Raw genomic sequence first — 21,480 nt, forward strand, 5'->3', positions numbered from 1 at the left:
GATTTCAATTAATACACCTTCCAAAGTATATCTTTGGTTCTACATGTGTCCTACATTAACCACTTATGAAGACATCTGAAGATACCTCATCTTGACTAAGACTCAGAAAGGGGCCATCTGTTGTTAAAGTATTTCCCACTTCTAACTCTCACCTTATTACATAAACACAGGCCACTCTTTGGATTATAATTACTTTAGGTTGGTTTACCAACTTCCCACGAGGTGCTCCATTATCTTACTTTTAAAAACTTAGAAGTTATAATCTTAAAACATGCAAATCATGAAATTAGACATTTTTGCAAAACATATGGTCATAGTCTGTAAACTTAATAAACAGACCCACATTTTTCATAAATACACTCTAATATTATTAATAATTTTACTTTGTAGATGAAAATTTCTCACTATGGCATGATCTGGTTCAATATAGTTTATGTTAGAAAATGTACAACCTGTATGGCAAATCTACAAGGGCATAAGATAACATGGAAGAGTTTAAAGCACTCACTTAGTTTTGGATTTGAAGCATCTTTATCTCCTCTTTGCCAACTACAGGATTTTCTTTTTAGGCTGTTTAAGAAATTCGTAGTTAACTTAACATCCTCCTCACATCTGTTGTTTAAAAGAAAATACGTTAAATGTAAAATAAGTGTAGAGAATTAATTCCATAATCAAAGCATTCATCTGCAGACACTGTTGAAATAAAACTGTTACTATCCATTAAGATTCATAGTCGTAAACTTAATAAACAGACCCACATTTTTCATAAATACGCTCTAATATTATTAATAATTTTACCTTGTAGATGAAAATTTCTCACTATGGCACGATCTGGTTCGATATCTTTGTCTCTGTGATGGAGATACATTGGACAACTTTGAAAGATTTTCCCTTAGTGATTGCTTGAGTTTTGAGACTTCATTTTGCAGCTCCAAGACTTCTTCACTTTGGTAAAGAAATAAGTAGATTAATAAATCTCTTTGTACGAGTACATTAACAGCATTACATCTTGAGGATACGGTAATAAGTACATTTTATATGTAGTTGACAATCTTTAAATTTTTGGGACTCCCTTTTGTACTTGTCCACCTCAAATCTGCACATCCACAATTAAAAGGCAGAGTGTACTGCGCAAGAGAATTTAACACAAGTAACACATTTAGAATAAGTCTTCCAGTTCACTAGAGAAAAGCATAAGGCTAAATCGTACATTTTTTGTCCAAGTCTAAATAGCATTGAGTTTATTTGAGATTTTCTTGCCAAGAGGCAGCGGGATTTCTTAGCCCTATTTCACCAAACCTGCCTCATTAATTACCTACGCAACCCTAAGGTGTCTCTCATGTCTGATTTCTGCGCCATCTTGCCACATGCTTTTTCTAGAACACCTTGCCAGTCAGCAGGTATCCCAGGATTCGCTGGCCTCTCTTCATCCGCACAATCTTTAAAAGTCCATTGTATACCTAGACAAACACTGTCAGTATGAATCTGCTGTGCATCGTTCCTGATATTTGCCCATGGACATGGCAGGCAAGTGGAATTCAATGTACTACTTTGTAGGCAGGGTGCTGTTGGATGCGATGGTGCCCAGGAAGGTTTTCCTCAACCCCCATGACCAGCAATAGACGTCACAGCACCAGACTCACGTGGTGGTCTTCGTCTGAGGGGGCCACTCAGAATAAGGCCGTCTCAACTGCATGGAGGAATTTCCAGCAGTGTAGGAAGGAGATCGATGTCTTTCTCAACTCTGCTGTCTAAGACCTAACATTTCCTCTCTGATATCTCACATTCACTTGATTTCTCCCTTTGTACTCACCTCCCATCAAAGCTCATGTTCTACCATTCTCAAAACTACCTGCACCATCTTGCCCTACTTGCTCTCACTCACACCTAACTCCGACAGCATTAAACCTGTATGTCCTCTGCACTGCCTGCTCATTTGCTTGGGACTCACTTGCACCAAAATCAACAGCTTTGCCACTTACTTTGATCTGCTTAATCCCTGTCTCTTTCTCATTCCAGGAGGTAAACAGATCATGGTAGGGCATATAGAGTCAAGTCAAGGTTTCCATCACCCCTTATTTGGAGAGGATTCTGATTCTGCCCATCCTGACCATACCCTGGACTTGTGTCTGAGCAGCCCTTAACGTAATGTGCTAGAATCCTTAAGCAAAGGCTATCCTCGTTGTCTGGACTGAGACCCGCTGACAATTGTGACAAACTTTTAGGCTTTGTCTCCACCATCCCATTGACCTTTCACAATTACTTCACCCCCCCACCTGCATTCACCTATCGCCTTCCCAGCTACCTTCCCCCATTTATCTCTCAGCCCCCTTCCCCCTTCACATTCCTGATGAAGGGCTTATGCCCGAAATGTCAACTCTCCTGTTCCTTGAATGCTGTCTGACCTGCTGTGCTCTTCCAGTGCCACACTTTTCGAGTCTGCACTGAACAGCAAGACAGGAGAGTATTACAAGCCTGAAAGGAAAATTCACAAAAAAGCAAGGGAAGGCAATGCAAGGCATCAATGCTGTGAGCACTGGATTAACTCAAAACTCAAAACAGTTGGTGAAGAGATGCACCTGGAGCAGGTCATGAGCTGGATGCTGACAATGACCTTATTGGAGCATTACAATGATAGTGACTGGTGCAGCACTGCACTGATGTGCTGAACCGTAAGATGAATTGGAAATAAAGCTGGCAGATGTTGGATACCAGTATCCATGAAGCAGGGGTGCATTTGGCAGTACCCATGGAATATGCCATGAGATCTTGGTGCCAGATTTCCAACATGGACTCCATTTGGAATAACTGATGAGCTGAATCTGCTTGGTTTCTTTGTCATATTATCCGAATGTCTATCTTCTTTGGTGAGTGGAAAATAGGGGATATTGATTTTCAAATAAAAGGCTTGGTGGGAATGTTACTGCCTCAAAATTTGGCAGGGTTGACAGGGACAGCTATATAAAATTCAACATAAAGCATGCAGGGGTGGGGTGGGGGGATATCCTGACTTTCAGGCACAAGTTATGACTACCCCTCAAGGTTCCAATGTCTCTCTCTCAGCCATCTCCTCCAGTATAGTGGTGAAGCAACTGCCTTTAAATGGTATTTCCTGGTTTGCCATGCTAGTGCACAGCCAGTGTTTAAAGGTAGCATCTGCAGCCTCTATGCCAAAGATCCCGGCAGTGGCGAGCACTTCTCCCTCTTCATAATTCAATGAGAAGAGCACTGTGGTTGCCGGATACATAATTAAAGAATTGAACAGAGAAAGATTGTTTGAGAAAAATTGCCATATGCCATGGCAGAAAACCCATTGAAAATGACACAGCCAAAATATGGGAAAATTCAGCCTTTAAAGTTGAGCAAATGAAAGGGAAAAGTTGGGAAGAAGAATAAAAGGGATAGTTTGTGATAGAGTGGAGGGTAGGAGAGATTAAGTGACAAAAGGTTTCATGGTGAAAAACCAAAAGGAATAACAATGGGACAAGTAAAAAAAAGTGTGCCAAAGATCCCGGCAGTGGCGAGCACATACGGGGAAATACGAATTGGCAGGATAGAAGTCATCCAAAAGCAAACTACAGGATTTAAGAAAGAAATGAGAGAAAAAGATCAGCAAAACAAAATGAGGGTAGGGGTTAAGGTCTATAGTTTTTTAACACAATATTGAGTCCAGAGGCTGTTAAGTGCAGATCCTTAGACTTGTGTTAATCTTAATTGGAACACTGCAGAAGGCCAAGCAGAAAAAGATCAGAGAGGGTGCAAGATAGATAAATTTGTACACCATTTGTACAGTTTTTTTGTTACCTTTTTTCTCACTTTGAGCAGAATTTCATGTTTATCTGCATCATGTTTTAGTTGCTTGTGCAGTGAACTCACATATTTTGTTTAACTCAACCTATAATGTCTGGACTACCTAGTCGATTTCTATTACAGCCCCTGGTTTGGTGGAATTTATAAATCCGATCAGTTCTTAAGTCATTGATGCCTATTTGAAAAGTAGTGGTCTCAACTTTGAACCTTGGGATATTCCACTAACTACTCACCCATTGAGCATGGCTCATCTGCTGTTTTCAACACTCGAGCAAATTTCTCATCCATTGTTGTGTTTTTGACCTGAATTTCCACAGTTTTAAGTTTATCTATTAATGGATGTAGGTTTGCTCACTGACCTGGAAGGTTTGTTTTCAGACATTTCGTCACCATTTTAGGTAACATCTTCAGTGAGTCTCCATGTAGCCTGCTTTCTATTTGTGTTTGGGTTTCCTTGGGTTGGTGATGTCATTTCCTGTGGTGACATCATTTCATGTGGTGATGTCATTTCCTGTTCTTTTTTTCAGAGGGTGGTAAATGAGATCCAAGTCAATGTGTTGGCTCATAGAGTTCCGGTTGGTATGCCATGCTTCTAGGAATTCTCATGTGTGTCTCTGTTGGCTTGAACTAGGATGGATGTGTTGTCCCAGATGAAGTGGTGTCCTTCCTCATCCGTATGTAAGGATACGAGTGAGAGTGGGTCATGTCTTTTTGTGGCTAGTTGATGTTCATGTATCCTTATGGCTAGTTTTCTGCCTGTTTGACCAATGTAGTGTTTGTTACAGTTCTTGCAAGGTATTTTGTAAATGGCATTAGTTTTGCTTGTCTGTATAGGGTCTTTCAAGTTCATTAGCTGCTGTTTTAGTGTGTTGATGGGTTTGTGGGCTACCATGATGTCAAGGGGTCTGAGTAGTCTGGCAGTCATTTCTGAGATGTCTTTGATGTAGGGGAGAGTGGCTAGGGTTTCTGGATGTGTTTTGTCTGCTTTTTGGGTTTGTTGCTGAGAAACCGGTGGACTGTGTTCATTGGGTACCCGTTCTTTTTGAATATACTGTATAAGTGATTTTCCTCTGCTCTTTGTAGTTCCTCTGTGCTGCAGTGTGTGGTGTATACAGTTTATACAGTGTATTCCAATCAGAACTCAATCAACAAACACATTGACTTGGATCCCATTTATCACCCGCTGAGAAAAAGATTAGGAAATGACATCACCACAGGAAATGACATCATCAACCCAAGGAAACCCAAACACATAAATAGAAAGTGGGCTACACCACTAGTGCTTCACCCGGAGGCTCACTGAAGATGTTACCTAGTATGGTGACAAAACATCTGAAAACAAACCTTCCAGCTCAGTGAGCATACCTGCATCCTGAACCTCAACGTGAGCTATAAATCTTCTCAAAACTTGCTTTACCTATTAATCTTAGAGTGTAAATTATCAAATACCTTTTGGCAGTTCAATTGCATGGGGTTGAGGGCTTGCAGTTTGAGGTCCTAGTTAGAAACTGAGTTAAATTTTGGGATTTTTTTGTGCTTTCCTAAAAAGTTGTTAATTTTGGAAGAGACAGAAAATTAGATATTCAAATGTAGATATTGGACTGTAATACACAAAACATGTCCCACCAATTTCAAAGCTTCTTCAACGAATTTTAAAATAATTTAAGCATTACGTAAATAAATTTACACATGCAATATTACATTGTATTTGTTCTTCTGTAAGGTTTGTTACATAAAAACAGCAAGTGATAGAGATCTATCTACTGTAATTTGATGGATGGCTTTTATATGCTTTAATAAATATTAAGCCTCATATTTAGAACTTTTATTACATTTTTACCAAGTGTGAATCTAACAGAAAAATGTTTTAACCTTGCAAATTAATTTTAAATGCAAGCATCTTACATGGACTGAGCATTTCAAAGATCTCAGAATCAATTGTACAGAAATAAATTTCTAGTTAATTAAATATTTAAAATTAATGCAACCTTTGCTCAGTGGCACTTAGTAAACTATTGATTCACTCACCTTGGAATACTTATAACAATTGAAATGTAAATGGCTCATATCCAATTAACATTTGCTCATAAAGTAAATATAATTTATCTTAATTTACTTTAAGCTTATGTATAATCTTTCACTTACTTTTTTGTTGACCATGATTGAGATAAGTCTTCATTTTCTTTTTCACCACAATTAGTCTGCTGTAGCAATGTTTTGGATTTACACTGTTGAGGGATTGGTAGTGGTATATGATCCTCTGAGCTCTCAGTGAGAAGGTCCAAGTCTGGGGAACAATTTCCTACAATAATCATTTCAAATGCAAGGTTTGATATCAGTACTAGATAATAGTAATATTATATATAATAATTTGGGAATTAATATAATGCTGATACGTCATGCCTCCAGATTACCATCTTAAAGTTAAGTAAACAAGATATGTGACAATTATGTTTTTGAAACTTCTGGGCTTTTTTCCATTTCTCTTTTGATCACTGCGCACCATTCTTGTGTTGAATAGCTGGATTGATAATCTATTTTAAAATCTATGCCTACTCTATTCTAGTTGATGTGACTTATTTGTTACTTATTTATCGTGGTGGCAAAGTTTAATTGTTAAGGTGCAAAACTAAAAGATGTTCTTTCAAGCACAGTAAGAATTAGTGTTTAGTAAATTACAGAGGAAAGAATAGAATAACACCAATACACTTTTTCTTAACACTTGCAGTTACTAAATTATGTAACATGAACTAACCACATTTATTTTGCTATACCTATAAAGTATTAAAAGTAATAAAATTAATTACTTAATTAATTACTATTGTTGCATACAATCTCCAAGAAAATTCCTTCAAGATATCACTGTCGCAAAACAGAATAGCTTGAAATCATCAAATTAAGCTTATAATTAAACCTGCTGATATTCTCGGCCAAATTGTCAATTGAAATTGAGATCGAGATTGGAAGTGGGCCAACCCATTTTTCCCAACCAAAATCCTGATCTTAGCAATTTCAATTTATTTTACCCATTGAGATGTCACATTGATATTTTTAATCAATGTAATCAGATGTGTGACACACCTCTGGAGCAGCTGGATTTGAACCTGAGAAGCGTCAGATTCAAGCCCAGAGGTAAGGACACTACCAAAGCACCAGAAGTCTCTCAAGAAATTTAAAAGAAACAGAACTGGATTGGGATCACCTGACTCAGAGGTAATGACCTGACTGGCAGACCTTTGTGGGCAGCACGGTGGCACAGTGGTTAGCACTGCTGCCTCACAACGCCAGAGACCCGGGTTCAATTCCCGCCTCAGGCGACTCTCTGTGTGGAGTTTGCACATTCTTCCCGTGTCTGCGTGGGTTTCCTCCGGGTGCTCCGGTTTCCTCCCACAATCCAAAAATGTGCAGGTTAGGTGAATTGGCCATGCTAAATTGCCCGTAGTGTTAGGAGAATGGGTCTGGGTGGGTTGCGGGTCGGTGCAGACTTATTGGGCCGAAGGGCCTGTTTACACACTGTAAGTAATCTAATAACTAGTTATTAAGGTTCTATTCCAAGATGAAAATGTGTTGCTGGAAAAGCGCAGCAGGTCGGGCAGCATCCAAGGAACAGGAGAATCAACGTTTCGGGCATAAACCCTTCTTCAGGAATGAGGAAAGTGTGTCCAGCAGGCTAAGATAAAAGGTAGGGAGGAGGGACTTGGGGGAGGGGCGTTGGAAATGCGATAGGTGGAGGGAGGTCAAGGTGAGGGTGATAGGCCGGACTGGGGTGGGGGCGGAGAGGTCAGGAAGAAGTTTGCAGGTTAGGAAGGCAGTGCTGAGTTCGAGGGATTTGACTGAGACAAGGTGGGGGGAGGGGAAATGAGGAAACTGGAGAAATCTGAGTTCATCCCTTGTGGTTGGAGGGTTCCCAGGCAGAAGATGAGGAGCTCTTCCTCCAACCAGCGTGTTGCCATGGTCTGGCGATGGAGGAGTCCAAGGACCTGCATGTCCTGCATCTCCAGCATCTGCAGCCCTCACTTTCTCCTCTATTCCAAGATGAGCAGGATTCCTAGTTTTGTAGGGAGCCTATATTAACTGACAATGTCCAGACCATTGTGATGGGCTCAAGGTAAGTAGGGTGAGGGAAAGCACAAGTGTCCATAGGAAAGACTAGACTAACTCCCTTCCAACAAGCACCTGTAAGGACAGCTGGAATTATGCTCAGGCCAACTGTGGCTACTTTAAAAGACAAAACAAGAACTCACCTGACCTCCTTCTTTCTTTCCATATTTCAAATTAGTAACTCCCAACCCACTCCACTAATCCACTTGTGGGGCTGCTGATCTGCAAGTGCTGGAGGGCTGATCACTGGCCATTCAGTGCCAGAGCCCATCTGCTGTTCCTGATTGGATGGCTAGATCATTCCTAAGGGAAGAAGCTGCAAGGTGCTATCAATTCGAGACTAAAGCAGCAGCCTTTGTGCTAACAGTGGATGGACTGTCAGTTTTCAAAGGCCTGACAATGATGGATAGTGCACAGTCATTCTTCAAATTGTCCACTTGCTTCCAAAATGAAAGAGAGTTGAGGTCTCAGGAATAGCTAATCAGCATTCCTACCTAGATCCAAGGCCCATTTAACAAACATTGTTACTGAGTTTGGGTAAGGGTCTAAGAATCTCTGAAAAGTCAAAGACCTAGTTAGTCTGACAGCACCTGAGACAGAGAGAGAGAGAGAAAGAAAGACAGAGAGAGAGAGAGAGAGAGAGAAAGAGAGACAGACAGAGAGAGAGACACAGAGAGAGAGAAAGAGAAAGAAAGAGAGAGACAGACAGCTAGACAGAGAGCAGTTCAGGCATCAAGATGCTGTGGTTCACTGCAGAGAAACATAAGTGGGAGATCGTGTTTGGATTGAAAAGAGGAAAAAACCCTCACCGCCAAAACTAGCTTTGAGATTAGAGGTTCCTTGGCTGAGAAAAGAAAAGAATAGAAAATAAAATAAACCTGGACAGTAAAAAATCATCTTAGACTGATTCCAAGAGTTTAAAGTTGATTAAAAGGACAGTGTAAAGTATATCCAAAAAATAAACTGCTTTTGGTCCTTTGTTGCAATAAAAGTCTTCAAGCATGAAATCTTGTTGTCTTATCCTTTCAGCTATTAACTGGAAGTTCAAATTTCTTTTTATAATTTATCAGACTCTACAGAGGTTGTGATAGTTTTCAGTTTTGACTGGAATATATATGTAGGTCAATTTTAATGATTCAAACTATATGTCAAAGACAATCAAAATGATTGGATGAGAATGTAGAAGGCATGGTTAGTCAGTTTGTGGACGACACCAAAATTTGTGGCATGGTAGACACTGAAGAAGATTTTCTACGATTACAAAGTGATCTTAATCAAATGGGTCAATGGGCTGAAAAATGGTAGATGAAGCTCAATCTGGATAAATGTGAGATATTGCATTTTGATAAAACAAACAAGGGTAGGGCTTTAACAAGTAATTGTAGAGCATTGGGTAGTATTGCCGAAAAGAAGGATCTGTGCTTCAGGTACACATTTCTTTGACGTTTGTGTCACATTGGGACAGGGTGATTAAAAAGGTGTTTGGCATGCTTTGGGTAGAGGAACTGGAGTCATATTGAGGTTGTAAAAGACATTGGTGAGGTCTCTTCTGGAATATTGTGTCCAGTTCTGGTCGCTCAGTTATAGGAAGGATATTATTATGCTGCAGCAGGTTCAGAAGAGATTTACCAGGATGTTGCCGGGTATGGAAGGTTTGAGTTATAAAGAAAGGCTCAATAGGCTGGGAACTCTTCCACTGGAGTGTAGGAGGTTGAGAGATGACCTTATAGAAGTTTATAAAGTAATGAGCAGTATAGATAAAGTTAATAGTAGCTGTCTTTTCCCTACGATGGGGGATTTCAAGAATAAGGAGCATATTTTTAAGGTGAGAGGAGAGAGATTTAAAAAAGACATAAGGTTCAATGTTTTACACAGAGGGTGGTTCACATGTGGAATGAATGTCCTAAGGAAGTGGTGGCTGTGAGTAAAATTACAGTGTTTAAAAGACATTTGGAGAAGTACATGAATAGGAAAGATTTGGAGGGATATGGGCCAGGATCAGGCAGGTTGGACTAGTTTACTTTGGGATTATGTTTGGCATGGACTGGTTGGGCCAAAGGGCCTGTTTCCGTGCTGTATGACTCTAAATGTTCCAAGTTTTGTCTTCCATTATCTAAAAAGAAATAAGGCTGAATCCTACATTTATTTCGATAAGTGCCAGTCAAATTGAGTTTTTTGGAGGATTCTAGACAGAGGATTTCTTGCCAAATCTTATCGAATTTGTCTCATTAACTACCTAACCCCTGAAGGATAGTGTTGCCCTCATTTGATTCTGTCCTCATATTATCATGCGTTGTTCCAGGAATAACTCCTCGCTGTGAGCATCCAGGTCGTTCCCATGAGCTGGATGTGTGTCCCTGAGCACACAGTGTCCTTGCAGCAGCATTACAATGATAATTGCAGCCCTCGGTGCACAATGAAGTGGCAAACTACATTTTAAGTGGATTAGAGATGAGTTGTGACAGTTCTCAGAGATTAGATTAGATTCCCTACAGTGTGGAAACAGGCCCTTTGGCCCAACAAGTCCAGAGGCTGGCACATATTGTATTTTGATGTCAATGGACATCATTGGGTTAGTACATGGAGCGTGCCATAAGATGTTGGTGCCCAGTGCCCAAAGATCTTTTGAAGTAGTGGCCAACTAAAGTCACTGGGTATTTGCTCTGAATTCCATGTTGAGAATTGTGATCACTCAGTTTGTTTGGCACATTTGATAAGATAGCAAGTTTAATATTAATGAGATGAGTTGTTTCACAAGCTATAACCTCCTGATTCGGCAAATCACCATTGCCCCTCGAGAAACTCACTACCTCTCGTTAAGTGCAAGAAAGGCCCAGTGATTTACTCTTGAAGTTGAGAGGGGCCTTGCCAGATTCCACACACAAATTTACCACAAATCTTGCCATAGCCATTATCGCTCAGAATAGTATAAGATTTCATCGATAGACTCATTTTGTTTAATTACCTGCAGCTGCTGACAAGTCTGTTACACCAATGATGGGTTCATGCCACTTCAATGGATTGGTACAGCCAGATGGATCTGCCATCTGAAGTAACTGCCTTACTTTGTTATCATTTTCCATTATATTTTCAGTTGTGTGGGTTGATTCATTGCTTCCATTATGTAATCCTCTCTTACAGGAATGCATATTTTCACAAACATTTGAGTATCTGAAGAGTTTCAAAAATTAAATTTAACAAAAGAAAGTATATTAACATATAATTAATACGGAACCACTTAAAACTTTGAAAGATTATAAATACTAATTTTGACCTCATTTATTCACAATAAGGGCAACATGTTTAAATTTATCCACAAAATATCATTGTTGTACTTTTTTTTACTGTTTATCAGTATTTGCATGGATTGGAGAAAGCTGATGACACTTGTAGTCAAATCCCAAAGCGATAAGCATAACAGGTCCGGGCAGCAGGCTGTAGAGGGACTCATATCTAATGACTGTCTGCCCCTCCTCCATGGTTATGTCCATGCTCGGGTGTCCTTTGTGAAGGAGCACACACACTGTCTATCAATGCTCTTGATGCCTTCAGGAGAGTTGGACATGGCAGGGGATACAATGCCTTATTTTCCCCTCCAAATCAATTGTGATTTAGCCCCTTCCTGCTCTCCTTACCTTCTTCACTTCTGATGGTTCATATTGCCCGTAATGGCTTTGCTTGTAAAATATCTAATTCTACACAGGCATATTACTGGTGGTGGTCAGTCATTTAAAAAAACCCAGCAAGATTAAGGACAAAAGGGTAATTAGGGAGAGAATCAGCAAGGCAGCCTTTGTGTGGAGCTGCAGGAGATGGGGGAGATACCAAATGAGTATTTTTCATCAGTATTTACTGTGGAAAAGGACATGGAAGATATAGAAAGTAGCGAAATAGATGGTGACATCTTGCAAAATGTCCATATTACAGAGGAGGAAGTGCTGGATGTCTTGAAACACATAAAAGTGGATAAATCCCCAGGACCTGATCAGGTGTCCCAAGAACTCTGTGGGAAGTGAGGGAAGTGATTGCTGGGCCTCTTACTGAGATATTTGTATCATCAATAGTCACAGGTAAGGTGCCGGTAGACTGGAGGTTAGCTAAGGTGGTGCCACCGTTGAAGAAGGGCGGTAAGGACAAGTCAGGGAGTTATAGACCTGTGAGCCTGACGTCGGTGGTGGGAAAGTTGTTGGAGGGAATCCTGAGGGACAGGATGTACATATATTTGGAAAGGCAAGGACTGATTAGGGATAGTCAACATGGCTTTGTGCGTGGGAAATCATGTCTCACAAACTTGATTGAGTTTTTTGAAGAAGTAACAAAGAGGCTTGAAGAGGGCAGAGCAGTAGATGTGATCTACATGGACTTTAGTAAGGCGTTCGACAAGGTTCCCCATGGGAGACTGATTAGCAAGGTTAGATCTCAGGGAGAACTAGCCATTTGGATACAGAACTGGCTCAAAGGTAGAAGACAGAGGGTGATGACGGAGGGTTGTTTTTCAGACTGGAGGCTATGACCAGAGGAGTGCCACAAGGATCGGTGCTGGGTCCACTACTTTTCATCACTTATATGATTTGGATGTGAGCATAAGAGGTATAGTTAGTAAGTTTGCAAATGACACCAAAGTTGGAGGTGTAGTGGACAGCGAAGAGGATTACTTCAGATTACAACGGGATCTTGATGAGATGGGCCAATGGGCAGATAGAGTTTAATTTAGATAAATATGCTACATTTTGGGAAACCTTAGCAGGATTTGTAAGGTCCTAGGAAGTGTTCCTGAACAAAGGGACCTTGGAGTGCCGGTTCACAGCTCCTTGAAAGTGGAGTCACAGGTAGATAGAATAGTGAAGAAGGCACTTGGTATGCTTTCCTTTATTGGTCAGAGTATTGAGTACAGGAGTTGGGAAGTCATGTTGCAGCTGTACAGGACATTGATTAGGCCACTGTTGGAATATTGCATGCAATTCTGGTCTCCGACCTATCAAAAAGATGTTGTGAAACTTGAAAAGGTTCAGAAAAGATTGAGAAGGATGTTGCCAGGGTTGGAGGATTTGAGCTATAGGGAGAGGTTGAATAGGCTAGGGCTGTTTTCCCTGGAGGATCGGAGGCTGAGGGGTGACCTAAGAGACGTTTATAAAATCACGAGGAGCATGGATAGGATAAACAGACAAAGTCTTTTCTGTAGGGTGGGGGAGTCCAGAGCTAGACGGCATAGGTTTAGGGAGAGAGGGGAAAGATATAAAAGAGACCTAAGGGGCAACATTTTCACACAGAGGGTGGTACGTGTGTGGAAATAGCTGCCAGAGAAGATGGTGGAGGCTGGTACAATTGCAACATTTAAAAGGCATCTGGATGGGTATATGAATAGGAAGGGTTTGGAGGGATATGGTGTCAGGTGCTGGCAGGTGGGACTAGATTAGTTGGGATATCTGGTTGGCATGGGCGAGTTGGACTGAAGGGTCTGTTTCCGTGCTGTACATCTCCATGACTCCAAAAGTCAAGACGATTTGGTGGTAGGAAAGTTGCTCAGAAAACAAAAGATAGGCACTGGTACAAATAAGCAAAAATGAAGTCTTGAATATTGTTGTTTATCTTAGGAAGATTGGAATTCAGAATTAGAGAACAGCCATTGTAAAGACCTCATTGAGTGTACTAGCCTCAGTTTCATTCACCGAATCTCAGGAAAAATATATTGACCTCGGAAGGCATACAGCTCTTATTCACTTGAACAATAAAGGACTAAAATTTAAGGGTTAAAATTTGATGGCAGGATGTGTAAACCTGAATTGTGTTTAGAAAGCTGAGTTATCATCAAATTGAGGGGTTCAAATGATAAAGGGGTTTGTTGAGGTAGTTTAACTATTTCCTTTGTTGGTGCAATCATAACAAGGACTGTAATCTTAAAATTAGAGCTAAGCCACTTGGAAAACTTTCATAAACAATCAAGATAATGGCAATCTGGAAGGTGCTTCTACAAAAGGCTTCTACAATAATAGAGCAAATTAATATTTTCATATTTGAAATTAACAGACTTTTGTTGGGTAAGGATATCAGGCAGATAGAACAAAAGTGGATAAATGCCACTGAGTTACTACAGCATTATCTAAGTGAGGTTCTTCATAAATTTTTAAAATTAATGGCCAGATTTTCAAAGCCATATGGAGGTAGGGCAGGAGACAAGCAGACCTGGAATGCCTCACTGGCAAGCAGAATGCATATTTTCCAGCATAATCCTGTCCCTAAAGCCATTTTTTAAAGAACCAGGTTAAGGCAGAATGTCTAACTCTCCATAAATGGCAGGTAGCCAAAAATGGTAATTAATGGGCCAATTAAGGTACTAGAGCAGGGTCAGGGAGAGGATGTGGCCTCCTGGCAGCATACTCACTTGGTGATGGAAGAGGGGAAGTTGGAGTGAAGAGGATGTCAGTTCTCCAATGGATAATTTAACTATACACCACCTAGTGGAGGGGTTCACCCACCATGAGAGTGGTCTGACAGTTGTGGCCTCTTTTGAATCATATTTTAAGTAATATCTGAAAAATCTGTCAAAACGGAGGTTCTCTCTCTCTCTCTCTCTCCCCCCGCTACATATATTGGCAGATCTCAGCTGGGTGATGTGCCAGTATTGGAGGGTCTCCCATTGACACTAATTGGTCTGGCATTGAAACATTGCACTAGGGTTCTTCTAAAACAGTGCTGGTTTGGAACCCAGAAGTTTATCCAATCACGCGGCACAGTGGCACAGTAGTTAGCACTGCTGCCTCACAGCGCCAGACACCTGGGTTCAATTCCTGCCTCAGGTGACTCTCTGTGTGGAGTTTGCACATTCTCCCCATGTCTGCGTGGGTTTCCTCCGGATGCTCTGGTTTTCTCCCACAATCCAAAAATGTGCAGGTTAGGTAAATTGGCCATGCTAAATTGCCGTAGTGTTAGGTGAAGGGGTAAATGGAGGGGAATGGGTCTGGGTGGGTTAGGCTTCAGCGGGTCAGTGTGGACTTGTTGGGCTGAAGGGCCTGCTTCCACACTGTAAGTAATCTAATCTAATCTAATGATTCTTGGTCTCAGAAGGACCCCAGGACAAAACAGTCCATTTTTTCATCACCCAAACCACTGCCTTAAAAACTCACTTCCTCTATCTTCAGTGCACCATGACAGCAGTGTGTACCATACACAAAATGCACAATAGCAACTTGTCAAAGATCCTTTAATGGTACTGTCCAAACCTGTAACTTCTTCAGACCTGAAAAAGCATAGCAGATGCACAGGAGTTCCACCACATACAAATTAAATTCCAAGGCAATACAGTATATATCTACACACCATGGACTGCAGATGTTCTAAAAGGTAGCTCACTACCACCTTATCAAGGGCAATTAGTGAAGGCAATAAATGCTGACCTAGTCAGTAATGTAGTGGTCATATTCCAAAAAACAAATTTTTAAAATTCTGCCCTGGGACTCACAAATACTATCTGTTTCCAGACTTACAACTGCATTTTTATCCAGTCCCATTTCCATTCCAGATTCTTTATGCATTTTGTAATTAATGTTTCATCTGAACTCTCCTGAAAGCTTTCTGTGCTCAAAAATTCAAGGAGGACTGTCAGGCTGATTGTTCCACTTCTAAATTCAAGCTGGCATTTTAAAAATTAAATTGTTACTTAACAGGTTCATTCCTCAAATTGATTCTCATGATTTCAAGCTCTTCCTGATATTGATATTGTTATGGACCAGACCAGACCACCTCAAAATATTTTAAGAATGTAGCCTTGAAGAAAACCTTTTCTTAGTTTAAAGGCTTGTGCCTTGTTCCAGAGGCAATGCGATTGGTCAAACTATTCAATGTTAAGCAAAACCACAATTTATTTAAACACTATAGTTAAAATACAAACCAAAGAAAGAAGAACTTAGAATAACAACTCTATTGGAAAATTTAACTGAATAATAGATACAGTAACTGTTACTAATTAACTGATCCAATATAGTAACATCCTATAAATACACTTCTTAGCAGAAAGGAAAATTCTGAAAAATTGATCTGTCTCACAAGTAACCAAGCAGCAGACAGAAATCCTATTTTCTACTGTAACCGAGAGAGGAGAAAGATAGCTTCTACTTAATTAAGTCCACAGCAGAAACTTTTTAAAACTAAACCTAAAAACTAAAAACAAAACCTAGAAAGCTTTATCTGTGAAAACTAGCCACACTCAGTAAGGCTGTCTCCATTGTTCCAACTTTTAAATAAAAAATTGGAAGGCTTCACAGGCTCTTTACTTTCTTACAGGTAGCGTGCTGCCTCTTGTTCAACCTCTCTTAAAAAAAGGACAAATTACATCTAAAAGTCACAGCATCGTCACAATATTGGCGAAGTTTATCTCCTTTCAAAATAGATGGCGACTAAAATTACTTGGTTGGGAAGTCTTGTGGTGCAGTGCGTATAGTCAGCCTTTAAGCCAGAAGTTTGGATTTGAAACCTAACCCTTGATGTCTAAGGACAGGGTTCATTAACACAAATAAGTTGTGCTTCAACCTGTAAATTCTTTCACAATATGCCAATAGCAAATGGTAAGAGCAGAAAAGAGTGATGATTGGCCATGTAATATAAAGAATGCTGCTGGCGTTTCTACCATCACTATCGAAAGTGACTGTGACATGCAGCTTAAAACATGCATGCTACCACAGCAACCTGGACTCTCTGAGTGAACTGTAGAAAGTTATGCCACATATTTTCTTGCCACCAACCAAGTGAAAATTGAGGAATGCTGGTTAATTTCTTCACATCAGTTCACACAAAATATCTTGCTAGTCTTTTCTGCATGGAAGATATTTTAGCCCAAGGTACTTTAGTCCCTTTAAGCATTTCACACGCATTCACTGAACAATTTGACTTAAATCCCAAAACTGGAAGCAATCGTTAAATTTCCAAGATTAACATCCATAGCCTTGATCAATACATAGATGGCCAGTTAAAAAAATTTGATGCAATTAATAAAACAATTGGAATTCTCTATACATAAGATGGTAAGACAGTGTGTAGATCTGAAGGGGACATTTTAAGAATCTAGACTTTAACCACTGTCTACATTCAATTTCAATACAAAGATAAAACATTTTGGATTCTGAAAATCTGAAATAAAAATAATGCTTGGTTATACAGAAATTGAGCAGTAGGAGAAAGTGAGGACTGCAGATGCTGGAGATCAGAGTCGAAACGTGTGGCGCTGGAAAAGCACAGCAGGTCAGGCAGCATTTGAGGAACAGGAGAGTTTCGGGCATAAACTCTTCAAAATTGTTGTAACGTTACTGTGCAGTCTCTTCCAAGGATGCCCACCTTGAAGAAGTTCTCTTCCTCCCTCCACAAGGATCTCAGTGAGTTTCTCTCTCACTCCACCCCCCCCGCTCCCCCACCCAGGTCGTCTCCTCTGCCTGCCTACACACCTGCCTATCTTGCATGGACTCAAGACTACATTCAGACCATCACAATTTGGATCTGACCAGGACAACCACTACCTACAACAAATCCAGAGCATCCAGAAATGGTTCTCTCTCTGGATCCTCCGCTCCATGCTCGGAGCTGTGCACCGCCACCTATACATCCTGCAGTCAGCCCTGTCCCAGCTCAGGGCCATACTTTTCCAGACCTGCAAGGGACCTCTGCTGTTCTTCATCCTGAGAAGGATCCATACACTCACAGAACTTGAACAGTGCTAATTTTAGTCTTGCACTTATCAGAGCTCCAACATAAGAAACGTACTTGAACAAACAGACACCATTTTATACATCATGGAAAGAATTGATTGGGTGCTGAAACTCATATGTCATCCTTTGACCACCACTTTTGGCCCTGAACATGCCCAGTCTGCCTCAGATTACTCCGAAAGGGGAAGGTGCCTCAAAACATTTGAACAAGTGAAACTTGTCTCATGTTGCTACTATGCAGTAAACCCATAAGTGTTTTTTCCTATTAACAGAATGTAGCCAATAAGGCAAAAAGATGTTGTACCTCCCACACAATGAGTAACTTTTCAGTGCCAGTGTGAAGCTAGGTGTGTAGGCCAAATACCTCAATAATTGACAGACCATATCAAACAACATATCTCACTGACCATTCACAGTGGTCATCATACTGATCATGCTCAGCTTGTGCTTCCAAGCAGCATTCCCTGTAATTTTCTTTCCGGCTATGTACATCTCCATGGTCTATGCATGGCAGTGTTTCTGCTGATGCTGACCTTGGAGTGGCTACATGCAGGGGCGCACCCACGCAACGTAGAGGCAATGCTGCTTGCAACCCTCAGAATTCTCATTCTGGAAATCATTTATGAACCAATCCAGTTATACTGAAAACTAGCTTATGATCATCTATTGGATTTGCAGTGTGATGTATTTGCTTGTGCTGGAAGCTACATACACAAATACAAAGGATCCAGTTTATGTAGGGTAAAAGAATTTGCACATACAATGAACCATTTTCATGAAAGGTTCATGAGGATAGCTAATCTCTGCTGCCAAATTAAGATCAAAAGGTAACTTGTTCTTGCTGAATTCTCTATGCCAATTATGGCTCAACCAATCGGCCCTCTTCTCATGCTGTACAAAATAGAGTCCCTTTATTCATGTTTCTTACATCCTAGTCTGACGAGTGCAAGACAAAAAACTTCTATTTCTTATCCCTTTTTAGCGATGTTTAAAATCTGCGGTATGAACGTAAAATGCTGCAAAAATGCATCAGGTCCGGAAACATCCTGATGATACATATGAATTTCTATTGCAAAAGAATGCATTTTCTTAGTGATTTATGTTTCTGAGAACTGTATAAATACCTTTCTGTTTGTGGTTGTTCAGAATCCAATGTGTGTATAGCTGTGTGGGGTCTGCAACTTTCTGATCCAGCAATTCCATTGTCTGGCAAAATTATCTGTTGTTATCAGTGGAAAATACAATGTCATTTATTGGTGAAATACAACAGCAATACTAAACATTTTAAAGTAGCCCATGCTTGGATAGAGAACTAAACTAATGTGGCACTTATTTTGAAACTTACATAACTCAATGCTGTCAAGAAATTGCTACTGAGGTTAGTGTGTGTATTGAAAATAAGTAAATCACTTTTTATCTTCACAAGCTATTTGATTACTCCATCCACTAGCCAGGCTTTGAATGCATTACATAACAAATGCAGAGACCACTGATTTTAGAGGCAGGATTTCAGCTGTGGCTGTGATTTGCAATCTGAGTGTGAATCGTTCTGGCTTTCCAATTTGATCTTATGGTTCATATTTCCACAAAATTTATATACACAATCCCAAAAATAAAATCAGCCTTGAATCGCTGCAATGAAGCAGTATTTTTATTGCATTAAATATTCCTTGTTCTAGTTAAGAATGATAACTTGGTGCAGCTCTACTGATACAGCTGAAACTGGGTTTATCACAAAAAAATTGAATAAGTCATCACTTGTGAGCAACCTGATTCTAAATAATTGAAAATGATTTTAAAAGATGTGCAGAATCACTTACCAGTTTCATTTAGTAGTCACCTTCTTACTAAATTAAATACGTTTTAGTACTTAAACATTTTAAAGAAGTACTTATTAGTGCTTATTATACAGCTAAAAATACTTAATATTAAGATCCTCTTGAAGTTCTATAAATATGTAATGAGCAGTAGTTTGCCATATTAATAGATAAATGTTTGAGCACACCAATTTTATGTGCAGGGCTGGCTTCCGATACAATATTATCTAAACTACAGCAAAATTCCACTGAAATTTTAATTGTGCTGAATAAAATATGTGCTTGAAATTCAATGATCCTTTGCTCTGATTTGGCCAATGTTTAACTGATTCACCCTGAAAAGTTAACAGACAAAATCCAGCAGGCAGCTGATTGAGCTGAATTTATTGCACCAGACATTGACAGGCTTTGGATTGACCATGTGAAGATTTTCTGATCTCACCTGCTAACTCTTTAGAAATTGTTTTGGATTCTCTGGAAATTAAAGGTTAATCTCCTACACTCTGGGGCAAGCAACACATCTATTACCCTCATGTAATTTATATGGTATGATCTGCCTGTACCACATGCAAAAGAAAATGTTTCACTATATCTAGGTACATGTGAGAATAATAAATCAAACCACATCAAATCAAAACAGGACAAAGAAAGATCATGAGAGCAGTTAAAAAGCCCAGATACCTGTATTTGATTTTCTTTGAACTCTATTTATTTAGGTTTAAAATATTTTAAAGGGGAAAACCAATTGCTTAATTGACATTCAAGAACCATCCTCTTGGGTAAAGAGCTATCACGATTTTCCTAATGGCATAGGACAGTATTGCACTTTAAGCTTGAACATGTCATACAGTCATAGTCATAGAGATATACAGCACGGATATTGACCTTTTGATCCAACTTGTCCAAGCTGAGCAGATATCCTAAATAAGTCAAGTCCCATTTGCCAGCATTTGGCCTATATCCCTCTAAACCCTTCCTATTCATTACCCATCCAGATGCCTTTTAAATGCTATAATTGTATCAGCTTCTACCACTTCCTCGGGCAGCTCGTACCATACGTGCACCACCCTCTGCATGAAAATATTGCCCTTTAGGTTCCTTTTAAATCTTTCCCCTCTCACCTTAAACCTATGCCCTCTAGTTTTGGAGTTTCCCACCCCAGGAAAAAGTCCTTGTCTATTTACCCTATCCATACCCCTTACGATTTTATAAACCTCTATAAGGTCACCCCTCAGAGTCTGATGCTCCAGCGAAAATAGCCCCAGCCTATTCAGCCTCTCCCTATAGCTCAGACCCTCCAACCCTGGCAACATCCTTATAAATCTATCCTGAACCCTTTCAAGTTTCACAACCTTTTGATAGCAGGGAGACCAGAATTGCATGCAGTATTCCAAAAGTGGCCTAACCCAGGTCTTGGAATGCTGCAACACGACGTCCCAACTCCCATACTCAATGCACTGACCAATAAAGGCAAGCATACCAAATGCCTACTTCATTGCCCTGTCTCCCTGTGACTTCACTTTCAAGGAACCTGCACTCCAAGGTCACTTTGTTCAGCCACATTCCTCAGGATCTTACCATTAAGTATATATACCCTGCCCTGATTTGCCTTTCCGAAATGCAGCACCTGACATTTATCTAAATTAAACTCCAACTGCCACTCCTCAGCCCATTGGTTCAAGTTCTCATTATACTCTGAGGTAACCTTTTCCGCTGTCCATTACACCTACAATTTTGGTGTCATTTGCAAACTCACTAACCATACCTCCTTTGTTCATATCCAAATCATTTATATAAATGACAAAAAGCAGTGGATCCAGCACCGATCCTTGTGGCACAACTGGTCACAGGCCTCCAGTCTGAAAAGCAACCCTTCACCACCACCCTCTGTCTCCTACCTTCAAGCCAATTCTGTATCCAAATCCTGAAGAAGGGCTTATGCCCGAAACGTCGATTCTCCTGTTCCATGGATGCTGCCTGACCCACTGCGCTGTTCCAGCAACACATTTTCAGTTCTGGTCTCCAGCATCTGCAGACCTCACTTTCTCATCCAAATA

The 21,480-nt window shown here is 40.2% G+C and overlaps 1 protein-coding gene across 11 annotated transcripts in view; it reads right to left on the minus strand.

Moving 5' to 3' along the window:
• Window positions 1-21,480, minus strand: part of aknad1 (AKNA domain containing 1) — an 87,612-nt gene that overhangs the window by 18,222 nt on the left and 47,910 nt on the right. For 10 of the 11 annotated variants that reach the window (XM_087990801.1, XM_087990798.1, XM_087990797.1 and 7 more), the window contains 5 exons: window positions 18,731-18,825; window positions 10,877-11,082; window positions 5,956-6,112; window positions 799-945; window positions 509-612 (listed from right to left, as the gene is read on the minus strand). In XM_087990801.1, coding sequence (XP_087846927.1) covers window positions 509-612; window positions 799-945; window positions 5,956-6,112; window positions 10,877-11,082; window positions 18,731-18,825 — 709 coding nt within the window. The remainder of the gene's footprint in view (window positions 1-508; window positions 613-798; window positions 946-5,955; window positions 6,113-10,876; window positions 11,083-18,730; window positions 18,826-21,480) is intronic. The other variant, XM_043699718.2, reaches the window with a different exon arrangement.

The sequence above is a fragment of the Chiloscyllium plagiosum genome, unplaced genomic scaffold, assembly GCF_037043375.1.
Source record: "Chiloscyllium plagiosum isolate Xiang-an unplaced genomic scaffold, Cpla_swu_hap1 HiC_scaffold_9, whole genome shotgun sequence".
Lineage (NCBI taxonomy): Eukaryota > Metazoa > Chordata > Chondrichthyes > Orectolobiformes > Hemiscylliidae > Chiloscyllium > Chiloscyllium plagiosum.